The 21,198-nt window shown below is 34.2% G+C and overlaps 2 protein-coding genes across 5 annotated transcripts; both read right to left on the bottom strand.

The window, feature by feature from the left end:
• Positions 1–121: 121 nt before the first annotated feature.
• LOC105209385 (juvenile hormone esterase) lies at positions 122–9,771 on the bottom strand. 4 transcript variants are annotated; one of them, XM_029038483.2, is made up of 8 exons: positions 9,643–9,771; positions 2,578–3,110; positions 2,367–2,510; positions 2,020–2,173; positions 1,746–1,931; positions 1,107–1,663; positions 745–1,043; positions 122–562 (listed from the first exon to the last, which is right to left on the bottom strand). In XM_029038483.2, the coding sequence occupies exons 2-8, from the start codon at positions 2,872–2,874 to the stop codon at positions 376–378; spliced, it is 1,824 nt and encodes a 607-aa protein (XP_028894316.2). In that variant the 5' UTR covers positions 2,875–3,110; positions 9,643–9,771; the 3' UTR covers positions 122–375. The 4 variants fall into 4 exon arrangements, with proteins under 4 accessions (XP_028894316.2, XP_028894317.2, XP_028894315.2 ...); XM_029038484.2 differs by having other exon boundaries at positions 9,614–9,759; XM_029038482.2 differs by lacking the exon at positions 9,643–9,771 and adding an exon at positions 4,768–4,878.
• A 7,199-nt stretch (positions 9,772–16,970) lies between these two features.
• On the bottom strand, positions 16,971–20,137 carry LOC128922526 (juvenile hormone esterase-like). Its single transcript, XM_054233312.1, has 7 exons — positions 19,874–20,137; positions 19,653–19,796; positions 19,420–19,573; positions 18,311–18,496; positions 17,678–18,249; positions 17,340–17,620; positions 16,971–17,271 (listed from the first exon to the last, which is right to left on the bottom strand). The coding sequence occupies exons 1-7, from the start codon at positions 20,072–20,074 to the stop codon at positions 17,115–17,117; spliced, it is 1,695 nt and encodes a 564-aa protein (XP_054089287.1). The 5' UTR covers positions 20,075–20,137; the 3' UTR covers positions 16,971–17,114.
• Between the last annotated feature and the right edge of the window lie 1,061 nt (positions 20,138–21,198).

Below are 21,198 nucleotides of genomic sequence, written 5' to 3'. Positions count from 1 at the left end.
ACCGCTGAATGTAATTATCTCATGAAAAATTTATCCAACCGCCGTTAGAAGATATAACAAGTTAAAACCATAGGAAGAGCTAACAATCCAAAAATGTACAGAACAGAGTAATATTCGTTCATATATATAGAATTATGCCATATGCAATATAAGGATATATTTATTTGTGTATAAAAGTCAACTATGAATCTAAGAACTATATATATTAAATATAAAACCTACATAAATACTTGATAAAAAATCTAATATGCATTAGTACATATGCATATATCTATGTACATTTGTTAACATATTTAATACTACAATCTCAGCATGAAGACACTACTTAAAAAACTCTAAAAATAACTGCTCTAATGAGCTTCAGTCAAATTTCACCTAAAAATCTATTTCCAAAATCGCATTCCATAGTTTTGCGCGCTTCACGTTAAACTTGTTGCTTGTGGAAATTCTAAAAGAATCATTGCCAGAATTCGAGAATTCCTGATAATCACAAATGGCATCCGATTTTTGCGAAAATGTGGCGGCAGTGCAAGGTTTTAAAGCGTCTGCATTCAACGGTTTGCTGGAAGAAATATATGAGTATTTGGTAACAGATTTATACACTTATAAATAGAATAGACTTTGAAATGGTTTCGGTTTTTGATGATTCTACAGTATAGTTTCAGAGATTGGAAATACTATTATTCCAAACATAATTAAGATCTACCAGTGCAAATTGAAAATTATTTTCTAAAATTGACTCACCCATGCTTGGCAAAATTGACGAGATTCCGTGTGAAGTACGCAGCGAGCGACGCATCTGCCGAACCCTGTTTGAAATCGGCAAAGACCACTGGCGCACGGAAGGTATAAATTAGATCATCACAATGTACCGCACCAAAATCACCGATCGGCATGCCACCAGTGTAAATGCTCGTGAAACTATGAAGACCTTTGTAGTTGAGTTTGTACAAATAGACAGGATACTTTTTCACATCGACGGTATGCACATAAGCACGAATAGCATTGTAGTAGGGATGATGAAAGGCGCGATCGCTGATGCACTGTGCATACAAAAATACAATTCTAAAATAACCTCAAATCAATTAACAACTACAAACACTCACATCAAGAAAACCATGCGCCGTCGCATTATCGATTACCGGTCGTCCACCGAAATACTCGTCGATGACCAGCTGTGTCTTTGCTGTCGACTGTGCACGCGTAAATGACGTCGGAAACTCAAGTAACTTCTCGAGCAACTCGTGAAAGTTCGCATTGAACTGTTGCTTCAACGTCTCGTTTGCTAAGATTGAGAACACACGTACAGCTCCCTCCCCCGGTACACCGCCGCTCAGCCATGGCACAGGCGTATATTTACCCTCATTCAATAACTCCTCCGGGTGTTGTGTAAGAAATGCATCGCGACCGCCATGCTTCTCTACGATGGGACGGAAATTCGTCATGGGATCCACATTCCAATATTTGAGTTTATCACCCGCATTCACTATTTCATTGGCGTTCAGTGCACGTAGAGCGCGCGTCAGTTTAGCGGTGCTCAACTCTTCCACATTGCTGATATTACAAAATCTAGCAATTTCACGGGTCTGTTGGAGCGGATCGTCATTAATGGCAAACGGTACATTTGCGGTGCCACTCATGGTAATGATGCTACGAAAGAGACCTGTAGATTGAAATAAAAGAGTTGATTTTTATAATAAAAGAATAAAAATCAGTTAAGGATCATTACTAATATGTGGACGTACCTTCGGATTGATGACTCAACATATGCAGATGCACGGAAATGGCACCAGCGCTCTGTCCAAATATGGTTACCTTGTCCGGATCGCCACCGAAAGCGCCAATATTTCGTTTAATCCAACGTAAAGCCAAATTTTGATCCTTAAGACCCAAATTACCGGGCATATTGGCATCGTCCGTTGAGAGAAAGCCTGTAGTAATGAAATTTCAAAAGAATTTATCAAAGTTAGCAAGAAATGTTCTGTTAATCATACATAGGTATAATAGCGACATACTCACCAAACGGCCCTAATCTATAAGCGATGGAGACTAAGATGACTTCTTTTGTTTCCATAATATATTCAGGACCATGTAAGAATGGACCAGCGCTGCCACTAAACCATCCGCCACCATGTATATAAACCATAACGGGCAGCAACTGTGAAGAGTCTGTCTATCGGGGAAATAGGAATATAATTTTATTTAGTAAACTAGTATTCCCAATTAGACTATGCTCACTGGGAAGTGATGGAATGCAAGGTTGCGCCGTCTTAAACCAAAATATATACATACATATATTTTGTGGGTTCTAGTTCGGCTTACAACTGCAACCTATGTATTCTCTCTTCTCGGGTGCACACACTTACTGTTGGTCTGTAAATATTCAAGTACAGGCAGTCTTCGACGCCTTCCACCACCGGATTAGGCAGTATGTAATTCTTTTGCACACAGTTATGCTTCGATGCGGTCGCATCCAAAACGCCCCACCAGCGTGGAAACGCTTTGGGATTCTGCAAAAAAAAAACAATAAACCACTTTAAAACAGTTTTTAATAAATTTTAATTTATTGGGACTCACCGCAAAACGCCGCTCACCCACTGGCGGTAGAGCGTACGGTATTCCAAGAAATGCCTCAAAATTGTGCGCGCCTAAACCGGGCATATGTCTGCCTTGTAAGCAACCCATTTCGTAAAGGCAAACTTTCGGTAAAGCCGAATTCAGTTTAAACAATGGCTCTTCGGTGGCTGGTGTATGTGCCATTGCGGTTGTTGTCACTACGAAGAGCATAAAGATCGTCTGGCATAATTGCGACAAACGAAGTTGAGTGACACTTGTTGGTGGTAACACCTTCGCTGTTGCCAATGGTGCCGTCATGACGATTTGTTTATTTTCAATCAAATTCTTGTTTGTTTGTGTTTATCGTTTCCGAATCGTCTGCGGCGCAACAGCACTTCAGTTCGCCACCTGAGGCGCACTTCACTTATTCACGCCCAGTTCAAGTCTGCAAATCCGTCTAGACTGGAGGAATTATATTTATTGCTGTATATGTCTGCTAGTTGGTCTCAAGAGCTCAATTGTTGTAAGAAATGTTGCAAGTCACTTTCGTTAAGCTGTAAGACAAATGATATCATCTATTAAGTCCAGCAAAGCCCATGACTATACGATTACAAAGTCTATGAATATATTGCTCATTTGTCTACCAATAGTTACATCTGTATCTATTACTGTTCAAAATAATATTTTACAAAAAAAGTCATTCATGATTTGGTTTTAGTAAAAAAAATTATTACTTAAACCACTCCTTTTTTCATTCCACAGTAGTTCTTTCATTTTTATAAATAAGTCCAAATTATTCACTTTTTTGCATTATTTTCCACCTACGCAGCGTTCTTTGAGTATTTTGTTCCAAAAATAATGCCGTTTTCTACGTCAGATAAGCGGAAATACTTAGAGACATGCGAGTCTATAAATATTAGGTGCCTTAATCCCTGCACTCTGGGTGATAAATCCTCCAAACATTTTTGAAAAATTAGCAAATATACTTTTGTGCCAATTTCGTATTTTTCTGTTTTTGTTTAATACTATATGCAAGCATTAAAATTACGTGAGAAAATTTTTGTTTTTTTATTTAAAAATGTTTATTCATTTGTTGTTCTTGTTTTCCAATGGGATTATTAGTTAGTTTAGTACCAATATCATGAGCAAGATGGTTCGTAAGCTCATACAGAACCTGCGTTTGATCCCAGCTTTCGGTCAATATTCGTTTTAGTCGTTTCCCTATTGATATACTTATTAAATTTCGGTCCACCCTAATGCAAATATTTTCTTACTAACACTAAATGTTGTTGGTAATAGCTTATTGGATGATTTATTAAATTTAGCATTTTTTTCATTTATTTAAAACAAACTATTTGCAATTTGAAATCAATGAAATTTCGAAACAATTTGTGGTCGGGAGCAGCTGACAAATTTCTATTTACTAAACTCATTCATAAATATTAATATTATTAATAAAATATAATATTCAACGTATAGCTAAATGGCTGTGACAATTATTTACAGAATTTTATTTGGAGAGTTGAACTCAGCGTTAGTGACGTTTTCCATTTCATCTGAAGAATTTGTATTCTTTTGTCGGAAATTTGATCGAACTAAAGTCTGTAGCATTAATGTGAACCCCTAGTCACTATGCTACGACCGCCACCTTGTATCGAAGGAATATAGGTAGATAATGGAAAGGAAGAAGCAATTATATAGTTAGGCGACAATAGAATCCGAGGTACTATGTGTCAAAAGATAGTCATGAAAGATCATTTGATAGTGGTAACATCTACGGTAAATTTGGCCCCTTGGAATGCTTGATCCAAGCATTATGTTAAGTGATCAACACTATCAGGCGCTATTGCTACCGTTTTTCTTTTTTTACAATTTTTCGGAAAAGTTGACAAATATTTAGTACTAATGGAAGAGACATGATTTTAGTGTTGAGTTACAACTTCAAAAACTTCACAAGTTCGAAAAATTTTATAATTTTATTTTATAATAAGAACGAATCAGATCTAAACTGGAATATAGATTAAAAATATTCAAATTTTTTTATGTTTTTAAATTAACGTTAATATGTTTCGCTAAGCCAGAAATAATATTTTATTCACTATATTCGTGGAAAAAAAAAATTATAAATTCACTCTCGGAACAGTTTATCACTAGCACTTCCGTTTCACTGTCAATTCAATAAACTGTCAAATATAACGTTATCCTGCGTACCGATTTAACTTCAATTGTACCGTTTATCTTTATATTAAAGGTACTTATATGACAGCCGTCTACGCTGGCCAGCAGAATACGACTGATTTAAGAACGCGACAAGTTGTTTGAGTTTTTAATAGCCGCCAACAGTAGTGAGGCCGATAGAAAAAATTATAGCAACAATAATATAACGACAACACCGGCAATAACAACGGCTAGCTGCATTAGTTGCTGAGCGAATACTTAAGTAACTGTATTTGTATGCACATATGTGCAAATGTACAATATGCATGAAGTGTTGTCGACAAGGTCGTTTTCTAGGATTTATTGATAATTTTAGAATAATAGTAGAGCGCCGTTAGAATTCATTTAATTAACATATTGAGTCATTTCGCATATGGCGCTAATGTGGATAAGACGTTTCAGATGCTAATGAGACATTTATTATAAATAATTTGCAATTAGAGAGAAATAAATTTAAATGTAATTAGACACATTTGTGAGTTAATCGAACTCGTGTATTTCTCACTCTCATTAGACGTTAAGCCAAGTGCTTATAAACTTAATTCATACCTTTTGAAAGAGGCCTCCTCTAATAACTCATAACCACTTTGCACAGTGGTCAGTTGGTGATTTAGATTATTTTTTTGGGAGGTGGGGTCATTACTTTTAAAACTAAATTCCCCCACAGTTTCATATAACTAATCAGATCTACGGATTCTTCCAGTTGACCTGGTGCTAACTAACGAAAATTGAGAATGAAAACATCAGCAAGCAATTAGGTTTTCATTTAGATAATGAGATATTCGAAAGTAATAACTAACTTAACTCCATAGCAGAGGAGTCAACTGCTGCCTGTTGAGGTTATATTTATCTTCAATTTATAATATATAACTTTGGTCCTATTTCTGGAATTACTTAGTTTTAGAGAACTGCATAATTTTGCACAAATTTCTGAAATATTGCTTCAAATTCAGAAAAAGCTTAAAAAGTAACCCTAACAAAAAAATAATATATAAAAAAAATTCTGTACGCCAATTTTATGCGTTCAACACACTGTGCAACAGAATCGATCAAGTTTCAATTTGCAATGCCGACTTGGTGGCACGTGTAAACAAATTGTGGCATGCGCTTTGTATTAAATAATTGTTTTACGGGTTATTAATTAGTTTATTTTTATTACGACTATTTATTGCGGAAATGCACATAACTTGAATTACTAATGTACACAGTAATGTAATGTTATAACAATTAAATATAATATATAGGCGCGTGTATTTCTCTACAAGTACTTGAACGGAACTCCTTATGGCGTACGAATATTTATTGAAATTCGAGTAAAAATTAAGACTTATACAGTTTTCTTAACTTTCAACAACTCTTTTTCGGTGTGCTGAAAAGCTTTGAATGAACTTCAAGTACTATATACGGCAATTAGTTACAGTTTTTTTTGGAATTTTTGTTTATTTTTAGTATCTTTGATAATCGGATACCCTGCCTTACTGATATGGCATGTGAGATGTGAGTATATAAAAGTGGAATACAATTAGAAAATTCACACGCTTTTGGGTTTTGTTGATAAGAGTCTTACTATGCTTATAATACTATTTGACAAGTAGATAAAAAGGGTAGTTCAGGTGTGCTCGGTCAAGTGTGGCTGTCCTGAACTCGAACACTATTTAACAAAAAAAATTAAAATAAATGAGTTATGTGAGCATAAAATTAAGATCATAATACCAATTTTTCTCGAAGACGAAAACAAAGATATGCTTTACAGTGACTTCGTAACCGATGATTGCACATTAAACGATATATCTTCGGGTTTACAAAAAAGTGTATCCTTCAATTGGACTTTTTATACCCGTATTTATAAAAACGTTATATGTTACGAATGTAATGAAATGAATATATGTAATATTATAACAAGTAAGGAAGGGCTAAGTTCGGGTGTAACCGAACATTTTATACTCTCGCAATTTCTTTATTTAACTTTATTAATATTTTATAATACACAATTTGACCCACATATTCGTCATATATATTGTATAAAGTCCATTGAAAGTTGGAAACCATAATATTGGGTTAGAAGCACCGAGGTCCTCGTGTTCGATATATGGGGCCTTGACAACCTATGGTCCGATTTTCGGTGATTTTTAGAATGGGGCTGCCACACTATAAACGTAGTATTTGTGCAAAGTTCTGCACCGATATCTTTTAATAGTGCTTACTTTATATATTGTAAAGTAAACGATTCAGATCGTCTTAAAACTCTGGTAATATAGGAAGTAGGCGTGGTTGTGAAGCGATTTGGCCTATTTTCACAACATATCATTGGGATGTAAGCAAACTGTTACAAACCAAGTTTCATTGAAATCGGTCGAGTAGTTCCTGAGATATGGTTTTTGACCCATAAGTGGGCGATGCACGCCCATTTTCCATTTTGTAAAAAAATCTGAGTGCAGCTTCCATATGCCATTTCTTATGTGAAATTTAGTGTTTTTGGCGTTTTTCGTTATTGAGTTAACCCACTTTTAGTAGTTTTCAACCTAACCTTTGTATGGGAGGTGGGCGTGGTTACAATCCGATTTTCACCATTTTTGGACTGTATAAGGTAGTATCTAAAAGAAACGGCTCTAGAAAGTTTCCTTGATATACCTTTAGTAGTTTGCGAGATATGTACAAAAAAACTTAGTAGGGGTCGGGGCCACGCCCACTTTCCCAAAAAAATTACATCCACACATGCCCCTTCATAGTGCGATCCTTCATACGAAATTTTACTTCCATAGCTTTATTTATAGCTTAGTTATGGCACTTTAAGTGTTTTCGGTTTTCGCCATTTTGTGGGCGTGGCAGTGGTCCGATCTTGCCCATTTTCGAAAGCAACCTCCTCAGGGTGCCAAAGAATACGTGTTCCAAGTTTCGTTAAGATATCTCAATTTTTACTCAAGCTATCCGTTGCACGGACTGACGGACAGACATTCGGATTTCGACTCGTCTCGTCACCCTGATTATTTTGGTATATATAACCCTATATCTAACTCGTTTAGTTTTAGAACCTACAACCAACCGTTATGTGAACAAAACTATAATAGTCTCGTAGCAACTTTGTTGCGAGGGTATAAATATATGTAATGTATCTCCCGATCCCTTGTTAGTACAGTAGAAGTAGTACATATTTTCACAATTCCTTATCATACAACTGAGTTTCCAAAGAAAAATAATATAAAAATGGGTAATTTATACAGTAGAGTTCGCCTCATTATTTTTTTTTTTTTTGGAATTCGTAAAATTCTATTATCATTTATTGGAATCACAACACCTGTATACATAATATCGTATTTGGGATTAATGGCTGATTGAATTATTTATAACCACTTGAATTTGTTGTGTAAACTGTCAACTTTGATATACTTTCATTTTCATTTATGCGCACACATGTTTTATAATCGAAATTATTTATTAACTGCATTTATAAACTTATATATTTAGACTTTTTTGCTATCTAATGTAATTATTATATAACATACTAGCGGACACTACAGACGTTGTCCTGCATGATATTTCAAGCTAGTAGAATATTATACTGTCAATAATATTATATTTTCTTCTTATTTTCCAAAAAAATCCGTTTACAGATCAATATTTCAACAATTTTAATGCGCGACGAAAAAGCGAATGTTTTTTTATTGCATTCACGTTGTACGTAATACGATCGTGTACTTGCAATTACAGTTATTTTGCACACGAGTTGGAAATTTATCTAGAACCAATTGATCTGTTTACTAGTGCCTACAAATATACACATACCTGTGTGTAAACAATAACATAAAAAACATTCCAAAAAATATATAAATATATTGGATTATTACGGAAATTACTGGTAATTTATTGATTTTCCTATTAATGATTATTATATAGACAAGAGATACATACATTTATTACAGTTAAACTGTTTTCAACTATTATAATCTATGTAAATTAATTTAAATTTCTTAAATAAATTATTTGTACTTGAAAATTAATTCTCATTTAAATTTGGAGAAGAAAAAATTCCAAAAGGAATTTACACTGAAAAAAGGATTGGAATTTACTCCAAATTGATATTGTTTCGAGCAATGCTTTTACGGACTGTATGCCAAACGTTTGAGAAGTTGTTGATGAGGGGTATTTGTGTTTGTCTAGTTTACCTTTGCATTCTAGATTAGCTCGAATAATTAACCCGTTAGTGAGCTCTAATTCTTTATTGAAAAATCTAAAAAATCCAAAGCGCCGGTATTCGAGATATGGGGTTTCATGAAAGTAGCCTCATGGAAAATTGAAAGTTCTGCTAAGAGATTGATCATTGCGAGTCATATACTAAGCCAAGTTTAACCGGAAAGAAATAAGAATTAATGAAATTATCCAGAAAACGCTTGTAACATTTCGTAAAAATCAAAGAACGGCATAATAAATATATGTGTATATACTGCGCTACAGGTCCAACCACACTGACTACTTAATTATATATTTCTCGTTTATAATATGAATATTTCAAATTATATTGAACTTGGAATTTTTATTGAATTTTGATTTTGATTTAAATTGAATTTTTTTTTTTCAAAAAGTGGTGGTCATATATGTACATATGAATGATATATATTTTCAAGAACTGTTTCACATTTAAGCCTAATCACACTCACACCTCACTTCACTTCAATAAACAGAAAAAAAGTTCAACGTTATTTTTGAGTCACTTTAACGATATTTTGTTAAAAATAAAACCACAACCATAAGAGCTTTAAAGAAAGTGTTTTAAGCTCTTCTATAGAAATAATAAATATACTATACATATGCATTTAATAATAAATTTAACACATTCAACTACCAATTCAATATTATCACAAATCAATTCACCAATTAATTAGAATGAAAAAATTAAGCCACTGCGCATTCAATAACTGCACGAATCCGTCTTATCATTTGCTACTCCAACAAGTAAACTAGTTAATTCGGGCACAATTTGCCTACTGAAAAGTTATTTGCTTCGTTGGGGCCTTTTATCACTGGAGTGCATGGTCAGAAATCACGATCAATCATATACTTACTTAGTATGAGCGTAAATATGTATATACTCGAGTAGGGGTACTGACAGTATCAACTCAAAGCGCGTATTATCGCTAACTCCATTTACTTATAGACTAGCATGCTCTATAAGTACTATATTGGGGCACATTGTGTGCGTACGCACAACGACGCTTTGTCCAAAGGAGTGTGATAGTAGTGAAGCCTTTAGAAATGTATTAATATCATTACTATTTTCTTCAAATATGTACATATATAGTATAAGTGAGTGCGTACGTACTCTTCAGCATAACACTTTCTAATTAGATAAGTGGTGTTATCGCGGGAATGTGACATTAAAGACCTACGACCACTGTCGGATTGTTAAAATACGCATTTTCAAAGTTGTGTGAATGTCTAGATAACAAGTCTTTTGTAAAAGAAAAAAATTGCTGAATCATTGTGTGTTATGATTCAAGCAATTACTGTTTTAAACCCGTGTTGCAGAGAGCATATTATCGAGCATAGTTTAGTTCTGTTGAGGCGGTCTTCTATCAAATGAAACTTGGGAAAAATTTGACGCCTAAATCACAAAATCAAAGCATATATTTAGGTGCTTATTTACGAGCATTAGGGTGTTCTGTATGCTTTGAGTTAATTGACTATTATAGTTCAAGTATTAACCGTAGTAATTTTATTGTCTAGATATTTAATTAAAAATTGAAATAGAGGAGAATCAATTAATTACACAAGACCACAAAAAAACATCGATGAAAGGTTCCTTTGACCCAACATGGTGTATCAAATGTATTTTGCCGCTGAAATCGAATCTGAAGTTCGTTTTGCTCCATCACGTCAGGATTTTTTCCTAACCTCAAAATACATGTCGGATTTTACTTGACAGAAAAAAATTTAAAAATATTAAAGGACTTAGCTTAATTTTGGGATAGAGGGGTTTTGAGCGGTCCCTGATTACATAATTAAAGACAAATTTACAAAATACAAAATGATCCAATCCAAAGAATCCAATATGGCTGTCGGATGTATAAAAATTTATTACAAAACTTAGTATATATCTAGAAGTTTTTAGGGCCGCTGCCCACAAATTATATCGTGTGCCTGCATCCAGGGCACCTCCACGTGGTGACGGCGAGCAACGGAGTTTTTCCGTGATCCAGCAGAGTCCCTAGATCACGCTCCTTAAGGTGAGTCTGCAATGGGTTTAGTTGTACGTGTACGTGACCCTAATCCCATTTTAGACTCACCTTTACGGCGTCATGATAGGCACACGAAAAATAAATACGATGCAGGGAGTCGGAACCCCAGTATCGGCGGCTGGACAGGGTAAGAAAGCGGACCCGCAGGTGTCGTCATTAAGCAACCGCAGCTCTATATTGGTGGGTGACTTGGCCTTTGATGAGTATAATGCTACAAGAAAAATATTTTGCAAAATGAAAGACAATTTCTGTGTCGTTTCTGGAGAATACGTTATAAGTATAATCCGAAAAAAATTTACAGATACACTAAAATCTAGCTATACGAAAGTATTCGGCATAGAAACTAGTGACATCGTCAATGATTGGACTACAAAAGAGATATGCCTGAGATGTTCATTGCAACTGAAGAAACGCAAGAAACAAACGTTTGCTTCCCCAATGATCTGGGTATATAGCTGAATGCAGGTAATTGTAAAATAAAGGAAGTCCTGAACTAATATTAGCAATTGCTTTTCAAAATCTGATTTCAAAATCATAGTTAGCGAGCTCAAAAACTCACAGATACTAAGTTTTGTAAAAATCCATATTGGATTATCTATTTTGTATTTTGAAAATCTGACTTTAAATAAGTGATCACCGACCCTAAAAACTCCTCTATCCCAAAATTAAGCTAAATCTGTTAATATTTTTAAATTTTTTTCTCTCAAGTAAAATCCGACATGTATTTTGAGGTTAGGAAAAAATCCTGACGTGATGGAGCAAAGCGGACTTCAGATTCGGTTTCAGCGGCCCAAAATACATATCATACACCATGTTTGGTCAAAGGAACCTTTCATCGATTTTTTTTGTGGACCTGTGTTATTATTTAAATTGTCGAAATTTCAGTAAATAAAATATCCACCTTAATGTGGAGCCTTACTTGATACATACGTATCAACGTATCAACTAAAACATTTACGCGCTATAAATTCGAAAATATTCTATGAATGAGTTTCTAATGAGAATGTATGTATGTGCATATATTTCTTATCCCCAATTATATGAATCTATCAAATTTGCTGTTATTTTACTTGAGGTCTCTTATCTTCGCATGTGCAGCTTTGTTGCGCAGTTAGAATGCACAAAGTCAACAATAAAACGCATAATAAAGTTACATACTATTTATATGGGAAGCATTATCTCAATGAAAGTAATGAGAAAGACGTAAGTTAGATTCCACTGTTCTTATTATAATATAATGAGGACTGCATGCCGGTCTTTAACACTTTATTCGATAACGACGATGTTGCACTATTGTGTTTATTCCACAACGAAAGCAACCCATGCTGACGTTTGTAACTCATATCTTTAATTTACCATAGACAAATTAATAGAAATCATAACGCTCCGTTCGTCTAACTTAACGAATAGCAATATGAACTTTAGCGTATTGCCGCCCTAGGTTAAATATTACTGTCGATAATGAAACCAGAGATGAAACGCATTTCTGGATTCACATACTTATGCGAAAGTAAGCAAAATTGTAGAAGTTGGAGTGGGGACAATAATTAAAAAACTCGTCAGACTTCATGGTAAGAAATACAAGAATAATTTGTTATCAGACATTTTTTTGTGTTTCTTGTAGCTTCAAATACAAGATCAATCAAATACAAAATCAATCGATTTGAAAATCCTTGGATTAATAAAACCCCTGTCCGTCCCGATTACGTAGAACCGATTATCATGGAAACGGTTTTAAATTGCTCCAAAATACTGTTAAACAAGCCATACATTTTTCAAGCCACCAATTTCTTCGAAAAAAATTTTGGTAACCTATTACTAATTGACCACTATGACTCACTTTTTGAGAGAACACATCATATCAAGTACATATTGATAGAATAGCTACGACTGACCTATTAGAAACCAATATTCGTTGCGTTATTGTCGAGATAAGTTTTACATAAAGGTTTTTAACTTCAAAAAAAAAAAAACACACCCTTGAAATGTAATATACCACATGTAATACTAGGTGTGTTCAAAAAGTCCACTTTCGATAGTATGTACTTATGTCAACGATTCTTCTAATCATCGAAACATCTCTTAAACTCAATTTTTGGATAGCCTTTAGCTCTTTGAGCGATGATGACATTGCGAAAAGTCACAAGGAGTCATGTCTAGAGAACATGGAGGCTGAGCAATCGTTTTTGATCAAGAATTCACGAACAAGCAATGAAGTGTGAGGTTGCATATAAAAAACCATCTAACAATAGCGAATGCTACAGATAAAGTAAGCAATGGATATTGCTGAACATTTTTTTTGTGCTTCAGAAGCATCGCGCATGTCAACATAATAAAAATAAAACCAGTAAGGGAAGGCTAAGTTCGGGTGCAACCGAACATTTTATACTCTCGCAATTTATTTAGAGATTTACCTATATTTGCGCTGAAAAATTACCCTTAGGCACTGAGTTCTTCATGTCTGATATAAGTGGCCTTAAAAAGTCATGGTTCGATTTTGACAGTTTTTACACAAGTGATGTCACAGCTCAAATACAGTATTTGTGTAAAGTTTTATTTCACTATCTTTATCGGTTCCTTATGTATACGTTATAAATTGAACGAATCAGAAGGATTCAAAATTGAGTTATGTGGGAAGTAGGCGTAGTTGTGAACCGATTTCGTCCATATTCTACCAGTCTCATCAGGGTGTCAAGAAAATATTATATACCGAATTTCATTGAATTCTGTCGAGTAGTTCTTGAGATATGGTTTTTGACCCATAAGTGGGCGACTCCACGCCCATTTTCCATTTTGTAAAAAATCTCAGTGCAGCTTCCTTCTGCCATTTCTTATGTAAAATTTGGTGTTTCTGACGTTTCTCGTTAGTGAGTTAACGCACTTTTAGTCATTTTCAACCTAACCTTTGTATGGGAGGTGGGCGTGGTTATTATCCGATTTCTTTCACTTTCACGACTGCAGAAAGTTTGGTTGATATAGCTTTATTGGTTTGCAAGATATATACAAAAAATCTATTGGGGGCGCGGTCACGCCCACTTTTCCAAAAAAATTACATTCAAATGTGCCGCTCCCTAATGCGATCCTATGTTCCAAATTTTATTTTTATAACTTTATTTATGGCTTAGTTATAGCTCTTTATGTGTTTTTGGTTATCGCCATTTTGAGGCTTAACTTCTTAACCTTCTTATGGTGCCAAGGAACACGTGTTCCAAGTTTCATTAAGATATCTTAATTTTTACTCAAGTTACAGCTTGCACGGACGGACAGACGGACAGACAGATATCCGGATTTGAACTTTACTCGTCACCCTGATCACTTTGGTATATACAACCCTATATCTAACTCGTTTAGTTTTCGGACTTACAAACAACCGTTATGTGGACAAAACTATAATACTCTCTTAGCAACTTTTGTTGCGAGAGTATAAAAACTTTAACAATTGGAACTTCCTAACTTGCATTCGGAAATCTGAATTTCAATGGCTTCTACGCATAATATCACAGATCACAGATCAGACTACCAAGGCATATACGTATATATGTATATTTAATTGTAGAAGCCTACAAGCGTAAACAAAAAGCGCATCCACATCAGCGCAGCGCACGTGCAACAACAAGGCGTGTCCTTGAAAATGAACCGGAATGATCGCTGCACAAGCAGTTGCACCACTTGTACATTTAAATGAACTTTACTGCAGTTTATTTATTTGATTTTATTTTTACTGTGATTACCAACTCGTTGTTAAGCAACTTATTGATCGTGTGTGCATTTGTACAACGGCGATTTCGTCGGCTTCCTTTTTTTATGCATACGAATTTCAATGCCTTCTTGTAGATAATACAACAACGCCTTGTATGCATACGTACATACATACACAAATAAATATATACATATATATGTATGTAAGTACACGCATAATCTACGCGAAGGCGTGCGCGTGTGAGCTTGAAAATTTTCAATGTCGCATTTTTATTCAAAATACTCATGCTTACACAGTCATATGCATGTATGCAAAATTAATATTCATATTCGCAATTTCATTGAAACGTCACTCACACCACCCACCTTTTGACAACAGCACTGGAGTTGATAAGGGCCGGCATGCGAGCAAATACTAAGAAATAAATGGGTCACAAGCACAGTTATGTATTTATATACATATATCTTCTTTTTTAAGAAAAAAACGTGAAATTTTATCTACACGTGACAAACCGACTGAATTCGTCACGTCGTTGGCGCATATACTCGATTATAATACCTTCTTACAAGAACACATATATATATGTTAATACTAAACTAATATGTCATTTTTACTTACCAAATAGACCCACGCGATAAGCTGACACTACCAGAATTACATCATTCGTATCCATAAAATACTGTGGTCCTACTTGTTCCGGACTCGGTGAGCCACCGAAAAGTCCACCACCGTGTATATAAAATATCACTGGTAAATTCCTATCGGCACTTTGCTGCAAAAATAAATCCATAGGTTTTTGTCAAACCAAAATTTAGGTCCACCATTTCATTATATAGTTATGTGTTACCAAAGGGCGATATATATTCAAGTACAGGCAATCCTCTGAACCGCTGATCGTTTTTGATGAAGTGGAATATTCACGCTGTATACAATCCGGCTTGGGGTATAATGTTGACAAGGTGCCATTCCATAGTTCAGCTTTCTCAGGATTCTGGAATTAGATAATTAAGTTTAATACAATTACACTCAAACACTGTTCAAGACGCATTCACTTTTTACTTACACTAAATCTCAAATTACCGATGGGTGGTTTGGCATATGGTATACCCAGGAAGGCTTCAAATGTATAGCTATCATAACCGGACATGTACCTGCCATGTACACAGGATAAACCGTCAAAGCATACCTTCGGAAAATTGGCTTTTATTGGGCATAAATTCGAACCAAACACCAAACAGGTTAACCATAATATAATTCCTTTCATTACTGCGACACTTCGATAGATACTGATAGAGATACAAAATAAAACTAATTGTTATAAAATCAATTTTTACTCGACACTTTTATACAAAACCAGAAGTAATTAAGTAGTAATAATACATGTGATTGTTCAGATTTCTGAGTAGTTCTTAACGGCAGCAATTATAGATAAGATATTTATGTAAATTCTATTTAAACATGTATCATATTGCAAATATATATATATTTATATATATGCTTGAGAATGCATTCGTATTTGTTGATGATATGACAAATAAATATATACAAATGTATATTAAATAATTACCTAATTCTATCAACACTTGAAATTAATTTCGGATATATTGAATAGAGATCATATGTATGTATTTATTGCATGCAATAAAAATATCAATATCGCATATAAGGTCTTATCGCGCAAACTGTGTAAAAGACTAAAGCCCACAGTCAACATCTGATTGGGCGTGGAAAATTTACAGCTGTCCAGATATACACCATGCACCATATCTTGGTTAAAATCCGGGAAAGGAGGATCGACACACACCACCACATTGTTGATTTTAAAGCTGCTTTTTATAGTACGGGAAGGAGATGCCTCTATGCCACTATTTCTGAATTTGGCGTTCCCGCTAAACGAATATATCTTGAAACCGGCATTAACACTAACAACAATCTCTTCCTTGAAATCCGACGCAGAATCAGTCTTGTCATAAGGTCTTTGGACTGAGTACGTAACTGTAAAGTCCTCTTTCAATGAACGAATACCAATTGTTCCAATTAATCAAATGGTGACCCCTATTTTTGAACTTGCGAGTCAAAATAAAGGAAAAAGAAAAAAAACATTTATATTTTGTCAGGAGAATACGCTCACGGGCGTATTTACTAATAACACATTACTACCAAATAACTATTTCAGACAAATTTTAAATGCGCCAGCAGTGTTTGAGACTTTCAGTGCATGAATATTAAAAAAAAAATTGAAAATACAAAAACTTTGGAAAATCTCAGTTTTTCAGCAACAAATGTGTTACTAGCTTTATTATGTTATACGCTTGTACAACAATAGAAGTAGGAAGAATTATAATGACACGCTAAGTACATACGTATATACTCGTATATGAAAAAGTTAAATAAAAAAAAAAAACAATTTAGCAATATGTGGTATATATTTGATCCCAAATGTCCATTCGTTCAGTGTTCCAAGTAGTTCCTGTTTGGAATGGTTCATCATCATCATTCACTATCGACAAATACTCGCAATTATCCGGAAAATCTTCACCATTACATTCTTGGATGTCAGCATTACTGAAAATACCGGAATATGAAACTCATACAACAAAAACATGCTTAAATATATATGTAGATTCACATACCCAGTTGAGGCAAAAGTCTGAAACAGCCTTACATAACGTCTAACCAAAGATGCCTCAGGGGAGTTCTTTGAATAAGGATATGATGCTCTATGAAACAGGTACAATGAATCATCAGCATGTGCAGGGCCAAAGTTTTTGGAACTATTTGAAAGTGCGGTCGAATACGAATAGGGTCCGCGGTAGTTGAAATGAATTATGCCCTTAAAATCATCACGTGTAGAATTGACATTATTCTTGAGAAGTGTGTAAGTTGGGTATATGAAGTGCGCATCTCCCAGAAGCTAAAAAGGAAACAAAAGCTGAACTCCCTTATGCCTGGTTAATTTATATTTAATTACCTCCAAAAATCCATTTAATGTATAATTATTGAGTTCATATCTACCGTCCATATACTCTGTTACCAATAAATCTATAATAATTTCTTGGTTACACTCCGTAGATAAGTCCAACAAAAGGCTTAGCGTCTCGTTAAAATTACTATTGAAATCCTCCTGCAATTTCGTATCACTTGCCAAATGCAGTGCTACAACCAAACCCTCACCCTTGGCTGGTGCATTACCAACGATCCAAGACACATCATGAGCTGTACCATATGGTATTTTCCCATCATATAAATATTGCCCATTTGTAACATAAGCACCAGACCAATCATCATTTTCAATATTCGGACGAAATGTTATATACGGATGGACATCCCAAACTTTAAGAGAATCGACAGCTTGTAACAAGGTTTCTGCTTTGATTGAACGTAATGCTTGAACTAAACTAGCCGAACTCAGATACTCAGCTTCATTCACACCAGCAGCTTTAGCCAATTTAACGACTTGGCCTTTTGGATCGCTTAACGGTTCATGGAATGGGGAGTTTGCGACACCACTCATCATAACCGCGTTATGGAATAGCGGTGAGGCTGTGAAAATAAGAACGGAGGTTCCAAATATAACAGATATTTATTATGTCTTTGGGCTTACCCTTTTTATCTATATTCATTAAGTGTAAATGTACAGATACAGCACCAGCGCTGTGACCGAAAATTGTCACACTGTTGGGATCTCCGTCAAAAGCCGAGATATATTTGTTAACCCATTTTAGTGCTAAATTCTGATCTTTAAGACCATAGTTTCCCATCATCTCCGTGTCGTTAGTAGATAAGAAACCTGTTAAGAATAACAAACATACATAATATTAACAATATTAATACATATTAATTATATTAGTATGTAATACAGTCACAGTTGGCGGTTTGGAATTATAAGATCAGGCATTGAGCGCAAAGTAATGATTATTACGAGCGAGAAAAATCACAGTTAAGATGTTATACAGGGCAGTGTGACATTAAAAAAAATGTTTGCTTATTCGATAGTATATACTTTCAAAAATGTCCTGTGAAAGCGGTAAGTTCGTATCTTGAATATTTTTTGAATGGCTGCATTCTAAAGAGCGGCCGCTTGCAGGTACCAGCAGCTATAGTCGAAATTTTAAACACGTTTTTTTCGAAATGACATTTCTCAAAATTGCTGACATCACAACTCAATGATAAATTGCCAGATCGACTTCAAACTAAAAATTTAAACTGAGTATTCTTGAATATATTTACTATACAATGAACTCTTTTTGATTTTTTGAAAATTATTAATTTGGCTTTAAAAACGACTACTTTTTACCTAAAAAAAACATTTTTAATTAACATTATTTAATATTAATATATTTTAGTAAAAAATCTTAAAATATACATAGCTGAAAATATACCTTACAATGTCCAAAAAACTTCAATCAGCGTACTTTCTTTTAAAAATGCACGAAAATCACCTAATTTTTCATGGGTTACACTGGTATAGCCCCTTAAAATACGAATTAATTTTGCTTAAATAAAGATCAATCGGAAGTACATTTAGCTTTACTCCAGTATTTATGCATTTGTATAAAGGGATTTAAGGATAATAGAATACACTGACATATTAAGTCGTCTCGATTAAAAGATTTGTCGCATATGCTCAATTATCATACCTTCTTACCAGAAAACTATAAATTTTATTACTGAAATAATATCTCATTTGTTGTGCAACGCTATACAACTTACCAAATGGACCCAAGCGATACGCGGGAACGATCAGAATTACGTCATTCATAGCCATAAAATATTGTGGTCCAACGTTTACGGGACTCGGTGTGCCACTGAAAAGTCCACCACCATGTATATAAAACATTACTGGCAATTTCCCACCTGCACGTTGCTACAAAAATAAACGGATAAGTTTATGTGAAACCAAAACATAAGTCCAATAAATTTAGAATATAATAATAATTAGTTACCACTGGGCGATATATGTTCAGGTATAGACAATCCTCTGAACCGCTAATCGTTTTTGATGAAGTGGAATATTCACGCTGTATACAATCCGGCTTCGGATATAATGTTGACAAGGTGCCGTTCCACAGCGCAGCTACTTCAGGATTCTTGAATTAAATTATACATGTTAATAAAGTTACACTCAAGCATTGCTTGTGAGATCCAATATAAAGAGTGTACTTACGCTAAATCTCAAATTACCGATGGGCGGTTTGGCATACGGTATACCCAGAAAGGCTTCAAATGTATAGCTATCATAACCGGACATGTACCTGCCATGTACACAGGATAAACCGTCAAAGCATACCTTCGTTAAATTGGCTTGTATCGAATCCAAATTCGTACAAACCACCAAACAGGTTAACCATAATATAATTCCTTTCATTGCTATGACACTTCGATATAAACTGATACGAGATACTAGGAAAAACGAATTGTTTAAAAATTAAACTTACTTAATACTTTTATACTAAACCAAAAGTTATTAGGTAATAATTATAAATGTGATTGTTTAGATTTCTGAACAGTTCTTAACGGTAGCAATTATAGATAAGATATTTATGTAAATCATAATTAAACAGGTATCATATTACAAATATTTATTTTTCATATCGTCAACAAATACGAATGTATTCTGAAATAAAAATGCATATATATTAATCGATTACGTAATTCTATCTACACTTGAAATTGATTTCGTATATATATTAAATAGAAATGCATTATTTATTTCGTGCAATAAAAATATCCAAATATTGGTAACAATTTTAAATAAATTAGCTAATCGAGGATTTTAACAATATATCCTATTATTGTGAAGTAAATATTGTGTGTATGTTTGTAAGGAAATGCTAAGTTCGGGTGCAACCGAACATTTTATACTCTCGCAATTTATTGATGAAATTTTATTAAGATAACTCAATTTGACCCATATATTCGGCATAAAGTCCTATAGAATAACGAAAATCATCGAATATGGTATATGAGGGCTAATGTAATTCCTAAACCAATTTCACTCATTTTGAGTACCAAAGTACACTATATCCAAGACTATACGCTCATTTAATTTTACTAAGATATCTCACATATTAACCGATATATGCGGAATAGAGTCCACGGTGGGAGCTAGGGAAAGTTATGACCCTCCCATTTTTTGGTACAGAATTATATTAAAACAAGAAAAAACGTTAACTTCGGCTGTATCGAAGCTAATATACCCTTCACAGGTGCATTTCTTTTAGTAACTATGTGTTTAAGCAAATCTAAAGACGTAAGATAAAGTAAGTAAAAAAAAAGAAAACATTTTACTAATTCTTTTTAGCCTAAATAAAGAAAATAGATCTTTTAGTCGTTTATAGTTATTTAAAGATTTTTTTCGAAAAAATTTGAAAGTGTTGTTCAAAGTTTAAGCTGCATGCGTAAACTGAAATTTTTTAAGAATCCTATATGTAAAGTCCTTCCTGTGTTTTATCTGGTTACACCTTCCAACTTTGTTTTCTACCTAGGTTT

The sequence above is a fragment of the Zeugodacus cucurbitae genome, chromosome 6 (assembly GCF_028554725.1).
Source record: "Zeugodacus cucurbitae isolate PBARC_wt_2022May chromosome 6, idZeuCucr1.2, whole genome shotgun sequence".
Classification (NCBI taxonomy): domain Eukaryota; kingdom Metazoa; phylum Arthropoda; class Insecta; order Diptera; family Tephritidae; genus Zeugodacus; species Zeugodacus cucurbitae.
The sequence above is the reverse complement of the archived record's forward strand: the minus strand, read 5'-3'. Positions and strand labels throughout refer to the sequence as shown.

Bases quoted from the DNA above. Each gene is read 5' to 3' on its own strand.
- LOC128922526 (XM_054233312.1), bottom strand. From the start codon at position 20,074: ATGAAAGGAATTATATTATGGTTAACCTGTTTGGTGGTTTGTACGAAT. The intron at 19,574-19,652 runs GTAACTAATTAT...TTATTTTTGTAG, and splicing joins TGAACATATATCGCCCAGTG to CAACGTGCAGGTGGGAAATT. The intron at 18,250-18,310 runs GTAAGCCCAAAG...TTATTTTCACAG, and splicing joins AATGAATATAGATAAAAAGG to CCTCACCGCTATTCCATAAC.
- LOC105209385 (XM_029038483.2), bottom strand. From the start codon at position 2,874: ATGACGGCACCATTGGCAACAGCGAAGGTGTTACCACCAACAAGTGTC. The intron at 2,511-2,577 runs GTGAGTCCCAAT...TTTTTTTTGCAG, and splicing joins TGGGTGAGCGGCGTTTTGCG to AATCCCAAAGCGTTTCCACG. The intron at 563-744 runs GTGAGTCAATTT...TATTTCTTCCAG, and splicing joins GTCAATTTTGCCAAGCATGG to CAAACCGTTGAATGCAGACG.